Consider the following 19731-nt stretch of genomic DNA (forward strand, 5'->3'; position numbering starts at 1 on the left):
TTTCTTATGTAAGTAAGTACCTTGCAATGTTTGGTAATTTAGGTAGGGTAGGGTAGGGTAGGGTAGGGTAGGGATGTAATGTACCGTATCGTATGTCGTGTAGGTACGTGTCTGTGTACGTGTAGCAAGCATGACGTACCGTGTCTGTTGACTTTGTTTGTTGTAGGGGAATGCTGGAGGAGCTGCGCTACACGCAGGCGCACTGGAGCGAGGAGGTGAGCATCGGCCGCCTCATGCTCAAGTACACGCCGGACATGGTCAAGGCGTACCCGCCCTTCGTCAACTTCTTCGAGAACACCAAGGAAATGCTGCAACAGTGCGACCGTGAGAACCCTAGGTACTTACAGCCTCCCTTTACCGAACATGCATCTCTTATAATAATAAATATTGTTGTGTACACTTTTATATTTTTTAACTATATGGTGTCTTAATTTTTTGCAGATTTCATGCATTCTTGAAAATTTGTCAGACCAAACCAGAGTGTGGCAGGCAAAGTTTACAAGAACTTTTAATAAGACCAGTTCAGCGATTACCCAGTATTAGATTACTACTTGACGGTGAGTACCTATTTTTCTCAAGTTTAATACTTAATTCCCTTAAATTAAGTAAGCCAGTGAGTTCTATTGACGCTCCGCGACTGAAGTTGACATAATTTTAACCACTATTAGCCAATCACTTCTTGTATTTCCTTGCAATGATCATATTCTCCTACTCACAGACTATGATTGATAGGTTCCTTTTGATTCAACACAGTTCAGTTGACTCAAAGTTGTATGAATTCACGCGATACATAACATAATAGTAATCGAACTAGCTGTACATTTTTGTACCCTTGCATTTACGAAATGTGTTACACTTGGTAACACATTGTTGCATAGCGCTACTACTACTACTAGTAGTAGTAGTCAAATAAGATATAAACAGAGGAGGATATGAGGAGGATTACATTTGTGCGGACAGATATCCTTAAACACACGCACAAGAACAACCCGGACCACGGCGCGCTGGTGGCGGCGCTCGCGGGGCTGCGGGAGGTCATGTCGCACATCAACGAGGACAAGCGCAAGACGGAGGGCCAGCTGCAGATGTTCGACATCTACAACGACATTGACCAGTGTCCGGTACGATACGATAGACTGTTATATCCGTTATCACATGTTTCGCTTCCTTAAAAATAACAAACTTAACATCCATCTATCGGGCCTTCAGTCTTCTCTTAAGGCTATTAAAGCCTATTTTCTTCTTCTCGCGTAGACTAAAATGACATTTCATGTGTTGCTAGTTTTTTACGTCTTATAAAGAGTGATTTGCTACAACCGGTACTAACCGAAAATAAACTATTGAGAGGTGCTTATATTTGTTGATGAAGTGTCTGTAATACAATGAATGGACAATCCGTGACGTGCTAAAATGGGACACTCACTAGGAGAGGTATTAAAAAGGGTGAAATAGTGTAGGTAAAAATGCGATCTTTTTGAGGCATTAAGAAATGTTGTATCCAGGTGTATACACAATATTTCTAATATTTAAAAGCGATTTAATTGTAAGATTAACAGTCACCTCGAAGCTAAATATCATATACCTCATAAGTAATGCACCAAGTTACTCATCCTATTTCTCTATGTTTACTAAGTTTAAAATAAGCAGGTTTTACTTAAAAAACCTTTTTCTAAAATTAAAAAATACCGATATATTGCACTCCAAAATTTGAAGATTATGAAGGACAGAAACAAGAGAAGAGAAGAGAAGAGAAGAGTATGACTTCGGGAATAAAAACTATTCTACACCCTTCCCAACAATTACGACTATCTCCAAATCAAATTTCATCTAAATCGGCAAATTTCCACCCCCTTTTCACCCCCTTAAGGGGTGAGTTCTGGAATGAAAAGTACCCTATGTCCTTCCTCGGGACTCAAACTACCCCTATACCAAATTTCAACTAAATCGGTTCAGCTGTTTAATTGTGAAGAGGTAACAGACAGACAGACAGACAGACAGACACACTTTCGCAAAGTATGGATTTCCTATCATGTAGCGAGTAGATTTCATTTATTGTTTACTAGCTTTTGCCCGCGACTTCGTCTGCGTGGACTTAGTAACAACAGCTAAAGTAAGTATTGCGCCTGGAAAAATTCTCATAGCAAATTCAATTTGAACATATTATGCACACAAATTAGCAGGCACTTCATTAATTATCTCAATTCCACCCCGCTTTTTACTTTCTTAAGGGATGATTTTCGGGATAAAAACTATCCTATGTCCTTCTCAGGGACTCAACATATCTCTATGCCAAATTTCATCTAAATCGATTCAGCGGTTTAAGCGTGAAGAGGGAACACACAGACAGAAAGACAGACAGACAGACATACATACTTTCGCATTTATAATATTAGTATGGATATGGAAGTATGGATTGAATCTAAAATTAATTTAATATTTATCGGTTATTCACGAACCTGCTGGTATCATTATTTCTGCGTTTGACATTTGTGGTTGTCATTTTAGTCTACGCAATAAAAGAATAGGCTCTTAGAATAATGACTAAAGCAAAGAAGCCGGGCAAAAATAAAAGCTTGGTAAAAGATATCGTATTCACAACACGTTATTACTTTTTGTCTATGAGTGAGTGAGACAACAATCCGCAAGTTCTTTCGTTTTTTTCAGTATTGTCATAAGATGAACTGAGGGAAATGTCAAATGGTCCTATGTGGTTCTATAATATAATCCAGCCAAATAAAATATATGTTCGTTATTTCACAGGTAGGTGTCAGCTGTAACAACTTGACATAGTCGTATTATTTTAGTTGAAATATTTCGGGATGTTTCAGCGGTCATCTTGGTTTATTTTAATTATATTGTTGCTATTCCTGAAAGATTGTTGGAAAACGTGTTGAGTTTTTATTTGTAATGGTTTGAAGTTCCCTTTGTGATAATGTCTTGTGTGATCGAGGGCTGTAAATCGCATACAGGAAGAAAAGAAAATACGCACGAACCGATAACCTTTAATCGGTGAGTTTTGTTCAATTTTGAAGAAATTAATTTATAGGACCTGACCCTAAACATAGAAATCGAAATGTTGTTTATGTAATTATTACTTGCATTCAAGTCTATATAGATTTTTGCATATATTTTCGAACTTTTCTGCTAAGTATGAAAGGTTATATTTTTGGCATAGTGATGTATCGACCTCAGATCAATAACCTATCGACATTTACAGCGTTCTTATAGTTTGGCCCAGGACTGTCTCATTTTAATTGATGAGTACAGTCAAGGGCATAAATATATATACATTCCCAAAGTCTCAAAAATATGTGTACGCTCAGACAATAAAATCGTGTTCACATATTTTTAAGCCATTTGTCTGGATCGATATTTTTGCCTTCGACTGTACCTATGGTTTTCTTTGTTCTTACTTACTGACAGATTGTGTTTGCCAGACTATAGTTTAATACTAAAAACCGGTCAAGTGCGGGTCGGACGTGCGCACCAAGGGGACCGTACTTTTTAGTATTTGTTGTTATAGCGGCAACAGAAATACATCATCTGTGAAAATTTTAACTGTCTAGCTATCGCGGTTCATGAGATACAGCCTGGTGACAGACAGACGGACAGCGAAGTATTAGTAATAGGGTCCCGTTTTTACCCTTTGGGTACGGAACCCTAATAAAAAAGACATTAATGATCATTGATGAATGTTCCTTTTATTAATATTGTTGGTCACAAAACTCAACTTTTTATTTCCGATTTCCAAAGGACGAGGAATAGGGGATATTACTGCAATGTTCTGCCACCAGAGTGCAGCACTAGCTTTTTTAGTGCACCGTAGAGTAACTTATTCATACTGTACCTTTAACAGGTTTTTGACAAGTTTTCAGGGGACCTACCGGAAAACTCGAATCCGAAATTTCGTTATCTAGCTGCCTCTTTATCGCTCGAATACGCAAGAGTGACAGAGATGTTACATAACGAAAGTTCGATTTTCTTGTTTCGCGATAGACCCTCAGATTGTGATAGTGGCGCCACCTACGCCGAGTTTCGCGTAATATTCCCTATTATTAAATAAAAAAAAATATTGCACGAACGTTTTTTTTTTTTCATTTCCTATTTGGTACAGTCAGCTGCAGAGAAAAGGTACCCCACGTCCATACTAATTTACAGAACTTTGTATGCAGGGGGGTGCCTTTTCTCTGCAGCTGACTGTACATGACTAGAAACTATACTTAGTCTTTTAGCATTAGAAAAAACGGTAAACCATTTCCACGTGTCTTTTTATTGACAAGTTTTTTTATAAATATAGCAATATTTTACTTATGAAAGCAAAAGTATGTAAATCATCGTATATTATATTTGTTGTGACTTATTTTCAAAGTGTTTTTCGATAAAACGACACGTTAAGATCGCTCGCCTTCTTTCTAATGATAAAAAAACGAGAGGTATAGTTAGACGGTTCTGAGTGGTAGACTGCAAATGAGATAAAAGCTATATTAGGTACATGCATTAATCCTCATATCAGGCGGCTCTTTGATTCCAAGGATTGCATAATTTTTATACTTTTTAATGATTTTTAGAATATGAAAATTATAAAAAGTATAAAAGTTATGCAATCCTTGTATTCCACGCATTTCATTTCATTTCAACGAGCCGCCTGCTACAGATTTCTTGAAATTGCCGCGTTTTTTCAGGTTCAACTTTCATTAGCCAGACTATTATCAATTTGCCAATTTCGTGATTATTCTTTTACACGGCACATAAACTTATGCATAATTTATCGATATAAAAAGTCGACACAGTTACATCCCTAGCAAATTATCAAACTTATGACACCGTACGTAAATGAGAAATAACAAGCATATATGCATCTCTTTTCGGCACATTATCTAATTCGTAAGGAAGTAAAGTACGGGTATACATATTTGCGAAGCATTTTTGCCCGACTTCTATGCTTTAGTCATTATTCTGAGAATAGGCTTTAGTTAAGTTGGGGCACTATCCTCGCCCAAGGCATACGTTTAACCTCGATAAAACCTTAGTCAAGTTGGGGCACTATCCTCGCCCAAGGCATACGTTTAACCTCGACAAAACCTTAGTCAAGTTGGGGTACTATCCTCGCCCAAGGCATACGTTTAACCTCTATAAAACCTTAGTCAAGTTGGGGCACTATCCTCGCCCAAGGCATACGTTTAACCTCGATAAAACCTCGAGTCAAGTTGCGGCACTATCCTCGCCCAAGGCATACGTTTAACCTCGATAAAACCTTAGTCAAGTTGGGGCACTATCCTCGCCCAAGGCATACGTTTAACCTCGACAAAACCTTAGTCAAGTTGGGGTACTATCCTCGCCCAAGGCATACGTTTAACCTCTATAAAACCTTAGTCAAGTTGGGGCACTATCCTCGCCCAAGGCATACGTTTAACCTCGATAAAACCTCAGTCAAGTTGCGGCACTATCCTCGCCCAAGGCATACGTTTAACCTCGATAAAACCTTAGTCAAGTTGGGGCACTATCCTCGCCCAAGGCATACGTTTAACCTCGACAAAACCTTAGTCAAGTTGGGGCACTATCCTCGCCCAATGCATACGTTTAACCTCGACAAAACCTTAGTCAAGTTGGGGCACTATCCTCGCCCAAGGCATACGTTTAACCTTGATAAAACCTTAGTCAGTGTGATTCGCTATCATTCTTAAGCGAGGTTTACGAGTAGACTAGCAAGAACTTGCATGCAATTTTCGTTACATTGCGGTATTTGATCAACCTTTTGAATACAGTTTACAAGTTCTTGCTAGTCTAAACCTCGCTTTAATCTTTCGTAAGCCAATGTTAAATTTTAACTGTTCAAAATATGGACATGCTTAAATTAAATGTAGGGATGCACTGATCAGTGCTAAAATATGTAGTATGAATCTTCTCAAATTATTTTTACGCCTAAGACCCTAATCAGTTAAACAAAAGCCATTGTTTCTTTTGTGTGAGCGCGTGGTCATTGTGTCTGGGCGCGTCCCGTGAGCTACGCGCTCGCGCAAAATAAACAATGGCTTTTGTTTAACAGATTAGGGTCTTAGGCGTAAAAATAATTTGAGAAAATTCATACTATACCTAGGGGCAATACATAACGCGCACAATTCAAACTCAATTTTTAACCGATCACAACCGATACAATGAGATCACCACAGTCTATAAAACAATACAGTCATTCGACGAAGCCGTCTAGACAGGGCAATAGTGCGAGGGGCGAGGGGTGGGTCGCGCGCACCCGAGCTGCATACGTCGCCATTGTTAGTAGCTCGGTACTACTTGCAGGGCTAGCGTGTCTTATTAACTGTCACATATTATTTTGGGCAGTTGTGTAATAGAACATTTCTCAAACATGCAATGAAATATTGATATTATGTTCTTCATAATAGGCTGGGAAGTATCACGTCTCGGGCACGGCACGACTAGACGAGAGGTCTTTAATGAAATTTCATATATAGTTGCAGGCCTAGTCCGGGAACTCGCTCTTTTTAGGGTTCCGTACCTCAAACGGAAAAAACGGAACCCTTTATAAAGGTTGTCCCAAAAAGGACGTAAGATTTGAAATTGATGAAAAACACATTTTTTTTTTCGTTATAATATATTTGAATATAAAATCTTGAAATACATAAAATAGGGATATTTGTGGAATAATACGTCAGGCAAATGTCCTCCTAGGCTTTGCTGGCACATACGCACTCTTTTGTCAAAATTTTCTATGACCATTTTGCATAGATGCGGCTGAATTTCTCCGATGCAGCGTTTTTTAATTTTCATTTCACATATATTTGTGACACAGCATCATTAAATTCAGCCATTAAGAAAACTATGAGCAATATGTATTTGCTTTTTTTTTGGTTCGTTATGACATTCTGCCAATACGCCTATTAAAAAAAAACAATAACTATTAATAATAAATATTATTATAAATATTTGGTACAATAAATTAAATAAATAAAACATTATAAACAAATTCCAATAATATTGAATTGCAAATTTAACTAAATACATAAATACACATTTAAAATATTTCATTTAAATATTAACGGTAAAAATGTCTCGTCGAACCGCATAAGAAAAAAAACAGTTGGTATTTTTTAAATCGTTTTGGAGGAAAAGTTGAAAAATTCTCATTTTGTAATTTAATTGTGTTGGATTTATTGTGCGTTGCTGATTTTGATATTTAATTTAATTTTTTGATTTTTTATTTATTTATTCTATATTACAATCTTGATATTCTATATTACAAGCTCGACAAGAGTTATGATGATGATTACAATCTTACATTACTTCAGACAGAAAAGTGCCGCGAAACCCTATCGGGTTTTAAATGAGTTATTCTATGTAAGCAATGTATGGGAAAATGAAACAAATTAATAAAGTTTTCAAACCTGTGTGGCACGATACATCTAGGTGTACTCTTTAAAATTCACCACTCTCCCCCACCCTCCACCTGACGCTCGACCCCCCCCCCCTACCTTGAAATGTGTCCCCGTTGGTGGTTTTTTGACATTCTCACGAAAACTATAAAAGATATCAAAAAAGTGTCAAGGACAGAATTAATCCTCATTAAATTTGGAACAAAAAAGGCTTTATGTGTTTTTGTACAGTCGCCATCAGATATATCTGAGCGTCCGAGGCTCTCACAAATATCTGAACACGCCTCTATTGTCAAGGCGTTAGAGTGCGTGTTCAGATATTGTGAACACCTCGGGCGCTCCGATATATCTGATGGTGACTGTACAAGTTGGATGGTATTCAAGCTATAAGTACTTGTATAACCTTAAAATAACAAAATAACCATACTTGTTTGACGACATGCATTATATTTTCAAAACGGCTAGACGGATTTTAATGAAATATACCTGAAATTCACCGCAGTGAAGCCAGCTATCAAACAAAAAAATAAACACATTAAAATCGGTTCATCTGTTTCGGCGCTACGAGGTCACAGGTAGACACACAAATACGAAAGACATAATTCAGGGAAATTAGTTGAAATTACGGCATTAATGGAAAACTTTTTTCAATTGGAAATATTGAGATATGTACGTTATGGACAAAAGTTATTTTTCATCAACCCTCCCCCCTCTGCGTCACCCCCCACACCGCAAAGGTCCCGAAACTCGGTTTTTCTCAATTTTTAAGGAAACCGTTCAAGATACAGAAAAAGTGGGTGGAACGAAATGATCCTTAATAAATTTGCTATCAATCTCTTATACACACTATAGTGCTATCACTTATAGTTTTTGTGCAACCTGTCACCAAAGATGCAATTTTTTTAGAATTTACATATTTTTTTTCTAAGATAACTTTTCTTTAAAAAAACTTACGATATCGCCAAATTTTGTTTTAGCACAATCGGATTAAGTTTCACCTCGAAATCCTTCCAAAGAGATGAAATTTGGTATGTATGTTAATTAAAGGTCTCTTTTTCATGTCCACACTATTTGACATTTGGGGACCTCGAGGATTCGCAGCCATCTTGGAAAATGTGTACCATCCTGGAAAAATTTGCGTTTTACTCTAAATATACGTTCTCTATGAAAATATGGAATAAGGCAACATTAAGGGCCTGTTTCACAATGTCCAAGTAAAGTCCTGAATAAGCTACTTGCCACTTATCTGACGAATAAAATCATCTTTGGCGTTTCACAATCTTCAAACAAGCTTAACTGGTAGATAAATACCTTTACAACTGAAGGTAGTTTTATCTGGCAGTTAAGTTATTTGTTAATTAGCTATCAAATACTTTACTTGGCCATTGTGAAACAGGCCCTAAACCTTATGATATTCTACACAAAAAGTTCTAGATAACTTTGCGGAAAAAATACATCTTGTTATAGAAAATAATAGCTGAATCCAGATTTAGCGCTTATACCCTTTCAGGGGATATTCTCTTAATACGAAACTTGGAGGAATATGAATTCCACTTTTGTCTATACATTGGTACACGTTCTACTCCAATATCAACATTTTACTCGACTGCGACTTAAACAGAAAGTAGGGTTATGGGTTTAAATACTGAAAATCAGTACACCCTGTAGCTCAGGATACTGGACGGATTTTTTAAAATGACATATCGGTGGATTTCTCTTGCCCTTCACAACCTGTTTACACCTGTTCTATTAAAGAAAAATCAATACAGCCGCCTTGAGAGGACGCCGAATAGTAAATCATACTTTTACTTCTAGCGCCTAAACTATTGAGTGGATTTCAATAAAATAGACATCAGTAGATCCATAATTGGTACACGAGTGCTATGCAATACAAATTTACTAAAATAAATAAAGGAAAAATGTGTAAAACTTGAAAATGTGACTACAAAAACAGATTTTAGGTCTTAAATGGGGTTTAAACAATAGTGACAGTAATGAAATTTGACACCTACTATTTCAGGGATCCCTGTTTACGTGTCATAAAATTGGAGCTTCGGGGACCACGGGGATCAAACGCCATCTTGAAAAGTATAATGGGGCCCACTGACCTTCAGTCCGCCGGACGACGCCGGACGGACTGTCAGTTAGAACAAAAATTTGACAGCTCCGAACAACTGACAGGCCAATATCGTCCGGCGGACTGATAGTTAGTGGGCCCCTTAAGTCTTTTTTGGTTTTTCTTTTTTTCTCGGAATATCTGGGTTTAATGTGAATACTGTGTATGGCGAAAAAAAGCTTATTAAATTCCACACTAAAAAGTTATACTACACCATGTCCCAAAAACGAAGCCTTTTTCTAGAAATAGGGCTTACAAGTTACAAGGGAAGCTTACAGGTTTCCACTCTTTTTTTTTCGTGCTTGAGTAGATAATGTTTTTGTGTTCTAAACATTGGCAAAAAAATTATACAAGTATTTTTTTCTGACCCGTCTTAAAATAAAATTTTAGTAGATGTTCAAGTATAACCTTTTGACTTATGAGCCATATTTCTAGAAGAAAGCTCCGTTTTAGGGACATGGTGTTTTATACCTTTTTTGTTTAGAACCTAATATGCTTTTGTTTCGCTATACACAGTGTTGGCGACTGGCTGGCGTGTGACCTCCTTCGAACGTTATTTCGTAAAATATTATTTACTTCTTGTATGTCAGGTTTTTTTCTGATACGTCAGTCTGCCTTTGTCACATAAAAAATATTGTGCCGTATTTTCTGTTTAATATTTTAATTAAAGGTATTGTTTATAATACGTGTTTCTATCATTCCATCTAATTATACAGTCCACCGGTAGCTATCACACAGTATTCACATTAAACCCAGACGGAAAACTGAAAAACCAATAAAGACATACTTTTCAAGATGGCGTTTGATCCCCGTGGTCCCCGAAGCTCCAATTTTATGACACGCAAACAGGGATCCCTGAAATTGTAGGTGTCAAATATCATTACTGTCACTATTGTTTAAACCCCATTTAAGACCTAAAATCTGTTTTTGTAGTCACATTTTTAAGTTTAACACATTTTTCCTCCATTTATTTTAGTAAATTTGTATTGCGTAGCACTCGTGTACCAATTATGGATCTACTGATGTCTATTTTATTGAAATCCACTCCATAGTTTAGGCGCTAGAAGTAAAAATATGATTTACTATTCGGCGTCCTTTCAAGGCGGCTGTATTAATTTTTCTTTAATAGAACAGGTGTAAACAGGTTGTGAAGGGCAAGAGGAATATACCGATATGTCATTTTAAAAAATCCGTCCAGCATCCTGAGCTACAGGGTGTACTGATTTTCAATATTTAAACCCATAACCCTACTTTCTGTTTAAGTCGCAGTCGAGTAAAATGTTGATATTAGAGTAGAACGTGTACAAATGTACAGACAAAAGTGGAATTCATATTCCTCCAAGTTTCATATTAAGAGAATATCCCCTGAAAGGGTATAAGCACTAAATCTGGATATACCTAGTCGGCTCATAAGTTCTGTCACTGGCCTTTAAAATTTAAATTTGGAACTCCTAAAACAAAAACCGTTCTGCATTTGAATTTCGAATCTTTATTAAATATTTGAGTAGTATAATTTTGCAATTTTCTGTTTTCTTCAACATGGAGTGGACGCTTAAAGATAGCCGTACCGCAATAATTGCACTATATCGTTGTGGTCACTCGCCGACTAAAATTTTTAAGCTACTTGAAAATTTAAAATTCTCTCTAAGATTTGTGTATCGTACCATAGAAAGATACAGTGAGGTCTCTAGTTTAAATGACAAGAAAAGAAGCGGTCGTCCGCGTACAGCTAGGACTCCAGCGGTTGTACAAGCAATTAGGGCACGCATTGCCAGAAATCCCGCTAGGAAACAAAAAGTTATGGCCCTCCAGATGGGTTTGAGCAAAAACACGGTGAAAAGAGTGCTTAATCAAGACCTGAGACTTCGTGCTTATAAACGAAAAACTGGCCATCTTCTCAATGGTCGGCTTAAAGCTTTAAGGCTTAAAAGATCTAAAGCTTTATTGAAGAAGTACGCTAAAAATAAGCACCGTTGTATACTGTTTTCGGACGAGAAAATTTTTGACATAGAAGAAAACTGTAATAAACAAAATGATAGAGTGTACGCTCGCAATAGTAAAGAAGCGTCTAATAGCATTCCCCGTATTCAAAGAGGTCATCACCCTTCATCTGTGATGGTTTGGCTGGGAGTTTCTTATGCGGGCGTCACTAGTATGCATTTTTGTGAGAAAGCAGTAAAAACTAGTGCCAAAGTGTACCAAGACACAGTGTTGACTAATATTGTGAAACCACTATCCCATACGATGTTTCTAAACCAGCATTGGGTTTTCCAGCAGGACTCTGCTCCAGCCCATAAGGCAAAGTCTACACAAGCCTGGCTCGCCTCCAATAAAATCGACTTTATACGGCATGAAGATTGGCCCTCCTCTAGCCCAGATCTTAATCCTTTAGACTATAAAATATGGCAGTATTTAGAGGAAAAGGTGTGCTCAAAACCTCATGCAAATCTAGACTCGCTGTAAAAATCTCTTGCTACGGCAGTGGCCAATATCGACATGAAAGTGGTGCGTGAATCCATTGACGACTGGCCACGAAGACTTCAAGCCTGTGTAGATAATTATGGCGGTCATTTTGAATAAATGTTATACATTTAGATTCTCTAGTTTATAAGCTTTCAAACGCTGTACAAATTATACGGAATAAACTTAAACTTTTGATTTTATTTGATACTATGTATATGACAGAACTTATGAGCCGACTAGGTAGCTATTATTTTCTCCGCAAAGTTATCAAGGACTTTTTTGTGTAGAATTTAATAAGCTTTAATGTTGCCTTACACCATATTTTCATAGAGAACGTATATTTAGAGTAAAACGCAGATTTCTCCAGGATGGTACACATTTTCCAAGATGGCAGCGATTCCTCGAGGTCCCCAAATGTCAAATAGTGTGGACATGAAAAAGAGACCTTTAATTAACATACATACCAAATTTCATCTCTTTGGAAGGATTTCGAGTACACCTAGTTGAAAACTTTATTAATTTGTTTGTCTGAAAACATATAATGACTCAATTATTTGTATCGACACTGCATTCGTGGATACATTTTACATTTAAACATTGTTTTGGTACATAGGAAAAACAAAAATTATAAAGTTAAAAATGAGATTACTTAATTACAAGAAACAAAATTATCGGCGGGTAAAACAAAATAGCTCCCACTCAAGTACACAACCGGCCGTGCCGTGAATTCCTTATCGCTGGGCGACTTACGTGTCAAGAAAGTCGTAAGCGGCGCAGGTTTTCCTAAGCGTATGACATTAGTTTAGTGAGGCATTAATTACAATAGATCGAACGAGTGCATATGCAATCGAATATGCACCAAGTGGGGCGTGTAGCGGATACATGATGATTTATTTCGTTAAGAATATTTAATTAATTGATAATTATATTAATTAGGTACTTACTGTTAAGGTTATTTATTATGTTTTAACATTATTTATTTAATATTAATATGGCCAGCAGGTTAAATAATATGTATTATACACATATATATTGGATGCTTTATGTAGGTAAAGTTATGTTGAGACGCCGTCAAGATAGTACTTTTTTAGTGAATTCTTTTTATTTTTCTCGTTTATAGTAATTTTTAAATTTATGGGTAGTTCGTTATATGACCTTGGTGCTATATACGCTGTTTTTCTTTCTCCGTATTTATTGTTACTGTTGATAGTTGTAACTTTCATTTGAGAAATCTTTCTTATATGTATTCCTGAAACCTATTCATTTCATTATTTGTTCGTTATGAATGTTTTCGATTAAAATTAAGTATTTTATTTTACATTGAATGGGCATAACTTCACAAAATTTTAACAGTTTGCTATAGTCGTCTCTAAATTGATCTTTTTTAATTTTTCTGGGAACTATTAGTTTTAGTAATATGAGTTGTAGATTGTATATTTTGTCTATGTAGCTTTTGAACGTTCAGCAAGTGCATTGTACATGTTAATTAGTATTTTGTTTTAGTAATATGAGTTCCGACGAAAAATAAAATGAATGTTAATTGTGGGTACTCCCACGAATTTAAGATCGGAAGCAGAATTGACTTTAAATAACTTGCTGCCGCTTAATTCAAAGGCAAAGTGTATGGTTACTAATGCTAATAGCAATTTTATAAATTGAAAAACTAAGAAAACTGCCCACAGTTTATCGGAAACAGATTGTGTGGCATATTTTAAAGAACTGAAAGTAACTATTAAATCGTCATCACTGTGGGAATTATAATACTCCATGCTTAAGGTAACGATGTATGTGAAGAATAATATCAACATAAAAACTATGTACCTAAACTTAGTTATGTGGCTAACACGACAGAGACGGATACAAGGCGGAAAAATTAAGATACATGAAAAATTACGTGTAATAAAAAGAAACGTGTAAAATGTAAGTGTCATAAAGAATATACGTGTTAGTGATATTTTGTGTCTAGTTTTAAGTTTTGTTAAGTTTCCCTAGCAATAAATCATTTATTTCGCGGAGTTTTTATTTATTTATTTCGCTGCATGTTTGAGAAAAGCATTATACATACCTCGGCGTGAAAAGGGGTTGTCGGCCTCATTACTATTCGGCCTCACTACGTTCGGCCGTCTATATGCATTCGGCCGGCAGCCCCTTACTTCCCAGCCTCTGTAGTAATGTACTATTACTATAGAAGCCGGTAAGTAAGGGGCTGCCGGCCGAATACACATAGACAGATACAGATAATTATGAGGCCGACAACCCCTTTTCACGCCGAGGTATGTATAGTGCTTTTCTCAAACATGCAATGAAATAATAATAATAATAAAATATAATGATGATGATTGTTTCATGTCCTAATGTGATGATAGGTTATTCAGTGCGTGAGATTTTTAAGGGGAACGAAAATTTGATTATGTTTGCGCTACGACGCACGGTTTAGGAGATACAGCCCTATGAAAAAAAAAATTCGAAGATATTTAGTAATGCAGAAATCTTTATAGGGCTGTATCTCCTAAACCGTGCGTCGTAGCACAAAAATCAATTTTCGTTCCCCTTCTATACCTATACTCAATAATAATAATAAAGCACAAAAAAGAAAAAAAAGCGTTATGGCAGAATGTCATAACGAACCAAAAATAATGCTTTTAGTTTTGTTTTAATGGCTGAATGCCATGATGCTGTGTCACAAATTATATATGTGAAATGGAAATTAAAAAATAGCCACTTCCCGGCCTAGGCCTGCAACTTTGTATGAAATTTCATTAAAGACCTCTCGTCTAGCCGCGCCCGAGACTTGATACTTCCCAGCCTAATATGAAAGTCTGTGAAAACCCTACTGTGTTCTTGTGCGGTGTCGGCATTTACGCAAACATCAAAGTCGAGGCGTCGGTCCACTGTGACATTACATTACATTACATTACATTACTATCACCAGCTTGCGCTACGTAATTTCGTGCAGACTGTAACAGTTATTTTACAGGCGCATTTGGTATCATCGCATCGATCGTTCATAGCTCGCTGCGAAGTAGTCGAACTATCGAAAGAGCTTTCCGGTCGAGGTGATCATCTCGTACTGTTCCTATTTACTGACACGATGGAAGTTTGCAAGAAACGATCAAAAGTAAGTTTTAATTATTTATTATCTAATTACAGTAATGAAAAATTATTCACTAAATTATTGCAATGTATTAGGATTATGTTATGTCCACTTTATATAATAACTCCGTAATAGATGGATACAGTCTAAGGAGAAAACGTGCCTCGAAAATAAATAAAAATTGATTCTCGATCAGATGGCGCCACTACCTTTGACGGTTTCGTTTGTTAGAATAAGAATATTTATTTAAAAGAAAAAACCTTAATAACATTAGATATTTAACAATTTTAACGCATATCAGTGAAAGAACATGGGTCAAAATCATATAAAAATAATTAATGAAAATTAAATCATTTATCCATATATAAGTACATTTAAATCTTCATTTTTAGTTTTAATCGTGTGTCGATAGATGGCAGTGAATTTAATGTGGCTACAAAATTGAGCATGACAGTTCCGCTCTATCCTATTCGTATTATATTCTGTTTGGATGTACCTGATGTACTCATGTGTTTTAACACAGGCCTTCAACAGTAAGAGTCCGACGAACGGTACGAGTACGATGCGAATAGGCTCGAGCAAGCCGTACAGGCACATCTCCCTTATGCCGCTGAGCACCGTAAAGCGCGTCGTCGACATTCGGGAGGCAGAAGGTACGTACTTACAATCTCGCAGCGTAGCTACATCTACATTATATTAATGAGGAGTGTCTTTTCAAAAGGGCTTATTTCTCTATGAGATCCATACAAAAATAAACCCTTTTATAAAGGGTTTTATTTCGCTTGTTACGGAAAAAAATATTTTTTTATTACATTTGTTTCAGTTTGCATTGCACGTAACTATGTATTTAGGAGTGAATGATGTTTGTATGTGTAGATTGTCACAATGTGTTCGCGCTGATGTGCCGGAGCAACCAGGAGCTGAAGGAGAAGCTGTACTCGTTCATGATCACAGACGACGCGGTTGACAAGTCGCACTTCCTGCGCCAATTGTGCCGGCAGATGGCTAATACTGTCTGCAAAGCTGACGCTGTGAGTATCACACACACTGCTCTCTGACCATACATTCATTGATTGTAGGTACAACATGTGTAAAGTCTTAACCCTTTAGTGGGTAACGGCAAGATATTTGCCATCATAATACCACTCAGTTTTTTTTTTCTCAATGAACGTGTTGTTAGTTAATATAAATTTTGGTTCGCATAAGAGAACATACTCGTACTAATCTACAAATAAAAAGAAAGCCCTTAAAAGTTATTCCATCCCTTTTTAAATGATGATTCTTAGGCCTGAAGTTAGATTTTTAACTATTGCCTACATTTGAACAAAAATGTTTGTAAATAAGATTTCTTTGCTGGATTTATTCGATACTCACAATTCTCTAGTTTCAGAGACAAGGTTGGCCATATAAAGTTTAAAGAACAAAAATATGTTATTTGATAATTTTAAAAAATGAAGACGGCAATACACAATAATCAATGCAAATGGGTCTGTAGGGAGAAGTCAGAAACTATGAGAGATAGCGAAATCTGTTCTCAGGAACCGTGGCGTCGACTTTAGATTTAATAATATATAATGACATTCCAACATTTTTTTCAACTCTCACAGGGAATCGAACCTGGTACCTATTCTTTATGTAGTCGCGTGTAGTATTTGTTTGATCCTGAAAGTATACGAACCAAAATTTGCTATGAAATTTGACAATTTTTTTTAAATGCCATTATTATTAAATTTAAAATCGTAGCCATGGTTCCTAAGAACAGATGTCGCTATCTCTGATAGTTTCTGACTTCTCCCTAATGACCCATTTGGATGGATCACCCTGTATTTGCCACTATCTGTTAAGTGTCTGGTGTTTATTAAACGAAAGAGTAGGTTAGGCTAGGTTACTATTGTTATTGATGTACCTATACATATATAAGATAAGATAAAATTTATTTCATTGAAAAATAGCCAAAAATAAAAACAATCATAATACGCAATGATAGTTACTTAAATACTATAAATATACAATCATGGTTTAGAAAAGTAAACATAAAATGTAAGATCTTGTAAGCAAAAATTGTAACTGGCTCTAACATATTTTACATTAATACCTAAACTAATTAACTTAATACTTGTATCTTAGGTATTTCGTGTTAGTACCCAGTAGTTATCTTAGGTATGTATATGGAGCAATAGCTTAATTCAATACTTCAAATTATTACATGCTAGCAACCTATCCGAGGTTTTACTGGGATTACAATACCTACATATCCATACTAATATTATAAATGCGAAAGTCTGTCTGTCTGTCTGTCTGTGTGTCTGTGTGTTACCTATTCACGCTTAAACCGCTGAACCGTTTTAGTTTAAATTTGACATAGAGATAGTTTGAGTCCCGGAGAAGGACATAGGGTTGTTTTTGTCCCGAAAATAATCCATGCTGTGCGTATCGTTAAAGTTCTCGATTCATTGCTATAAAATATAATGGTCAAAGGGTAGATAGATCAATTCGGGTAGGGCTCCATATATTATGCGGTAACTCTGACAGCCAAGGCTTACGGAATAGAATACCAAATTTAATAAACAAATAGTACTTAAATGTAGCCTACTAGAAAATGTTACAGTCATGCCTGAGATATAGCGTTTAAATTGTGACAATGGAGATGTTTCTGCGCAGGACAAGTTCCTGGCGACGCTGGAGTCGCATCAGCTCGACATCGACACCAGTGACCTGGCCCTCAGCACGCTTTCCAAAGTCACCAAATTCGCCGCCCGCACCAGGATAAAGGTATACCGTCACATCAACAAGCCTCACTCCTCATAAATTATCCCATGCTTATAGTTGATAATAGGGTATTTGACTTAATTTCTTATTTAGTACATGTTAAGTATGCTTTTATAATGTGTTCACTACTTATATGGAAACAAATGAATACGTTATTTGCCAAGGTATTTTGTATGCGTTAACATGATCCGTACTTGTTATTGTTTCGTTATCCTATAATAAATGAGACAACGTGCTGGTATGGTATGGTACGCTTGACATCATTTCAATATGGATAGGAAGTACATAATAATACCGTACATCAGAAAACAATTTCTAAATTTAATGTATTTTCTTTTTTATTTGATTGATTTTAGGTTAAATATAAAAATAAATACTTAATAATAATAAGTATACTGTTAGTCAACTACCCTGTTGTATTTTAGCATGATTAAATGTATTATAATAAGTTACAAATGTATTCTAGCTCAGCTTGCATTACTAGTAATAACAAAAGATAAATACCTAACCAAGATGGTAAGTGTTTATTTAGTTTAGATAGTAAGCTAGATAGCTAATGCAATGAATCAGGCCTATATCGGTATCAAATGTTAAATGTAACTAAGGCATGACAATGTTCCAATTCGACAGACAATTAACATTGATGGTCATACATACTTCATACATTAATTAGAGTAAATTTAGCTGTACAGACAGACGCATTTTGTACAGACGCGTACACAGAGCATGATTTAGAGGTTCGTTTTCAACTATGGTTGGTACACTTAGTACTTTATTTATATGTGCGCTAAGTATTTTTGTAAATTCCGGCACACAATGGATATTAACGAATTAGTATGTGCAAATTTTATTTTACATTACAATAGGTCTGGCTGGACTTTGAGCTATTTAGTTTCGTAGGTACAGCATTTACAAATGTACATTCGTCGACAACTGTTGTGATTACTTTTGTTACTACCAGTAGCTTATGCACCTGAACGATAGTTAAAGATAAGGGTAGTAGTTTAGAGTACATACGTAGTGAGATGCGAGTGGAGTTGTGTGTCGAGTGGTGTAGTGGAGGGCTGGTTGTGTTGTAGCTGGAGACGCTGGCCGGGCTGGGCGGCTGGCTGCGCGAGCCGGGCGGGCCGGGCGGGCTGCTAGACACATGGGTATTGCGCGCTCACTTACTCGCACAGGTCTGATCTGAAGCGCCTCGTCCATATCCACCCGACCCCACCCCCACCCCCACCCCCGCCGCCATCACCGCACGCGCAAGCAATCCTAACATACACTGCCGTCAGAATATTCATTCCCGTGTCAATTTTATTCAATACCGTCGATTAGTAAATCACCAATTTTGTAATACCATTCTGAATTCACTCGTTCTATAAGGTCAACCGGGTTTATTGCCACTATGGGGTTATTGCGTTTATTCGAGTTATTTTTAGGGTTCCGTACCCAAAGGGTAAAAACGGGACCCTAGTACTAAGACTCCGCTGTCTGTCTGTCCGTCTGTCTGTCACCAGGCTGTATCCCACGAACCGTGATAGCTAGACAATTTAAATTTTCACAGATTTATTTCTGTTGCCGCTATAACAACAAATACTAAAAACAGAATAAACGTGATTTTTTGCCGTTTTTTTCCGTAATGGTACGGGGAACCCTTCGTGCGCGAGCCGGACTCGCACTTGGCCGGTTTTTTAAACAACATTAGTTATAGTTAGGTACTACAGCTCCTCCATGTAGAGAAAAAGGCCAGAACTACTTGGAGGACAACACGTATCATAGAGGGTGTTTTACCGAATCGGATTCAAATAGTTGGCTATTTTGAGAATTCGTTTCACCTCAGACTTACACGGTGTATGAGGTAAGTCAACAAAATCCGTTTACATCCTTGTTTAGATATTTGGTAATATTTA

General features: G+C 36.6%; 1 protein-coding gene across 6 annotated transcripts in view; it reads left to right on the plus strand.

The window, feature by feature from the left end:
- Positions 1-19731, plus strand: part of LOC134754811 (protein ECT2) — a 93314-nt gene that overhangs the window by 65096 nt on the left and 8487 nt on the right. For 4 of the 6 annotated variants that reach the window (XM_063691191.1, XM_063691189.1, XM_063691194.1 and 1 more), the window contains 8 exons: positions 167-337; positions 442-557; positions 961-1121; positions 14945-15085; positions 15585-15714; positions 15938-16092; positions 17723-17833; positions 18910-19008. In XM_063691191.1, coding sequence (XP_063547261.1) covers positions 167-337; positions 442-557; positions 961-1121; positions 14945-15085; positions 15585-15714; positions 15938-16092; positions 17723-17833; positions 18910-19008 — 1084 coding nt within the window. The remainder of the gene's footprint in view (positions 1-166; positions 338-441; positions 558-960; positions 1122-14944; positions 15086-15584; positions 15715-15937; positions 16093-17722; positions 17834-18909; positions 19009-19731) is intronic. The other 2 variants (XM_063691190.1, XM_063691192.1) reach the window with 2 other exon arrangements.

The sequence above is a fragment of the Cydia strobilella genome, chromosome Z (genome assembly GCF_947568885.1).
Source record: "Cydia strobilella chromosome Z, ilCydStro3.1, whole genome shotgun sequence".
In the NCBI taxonomy this organism is placed as follows: Eukaryota; Metazoa; Arthropoda; class Insecta; order Lepidoptera; family Tortricidae; genus Cydia; species Cydia strobilella.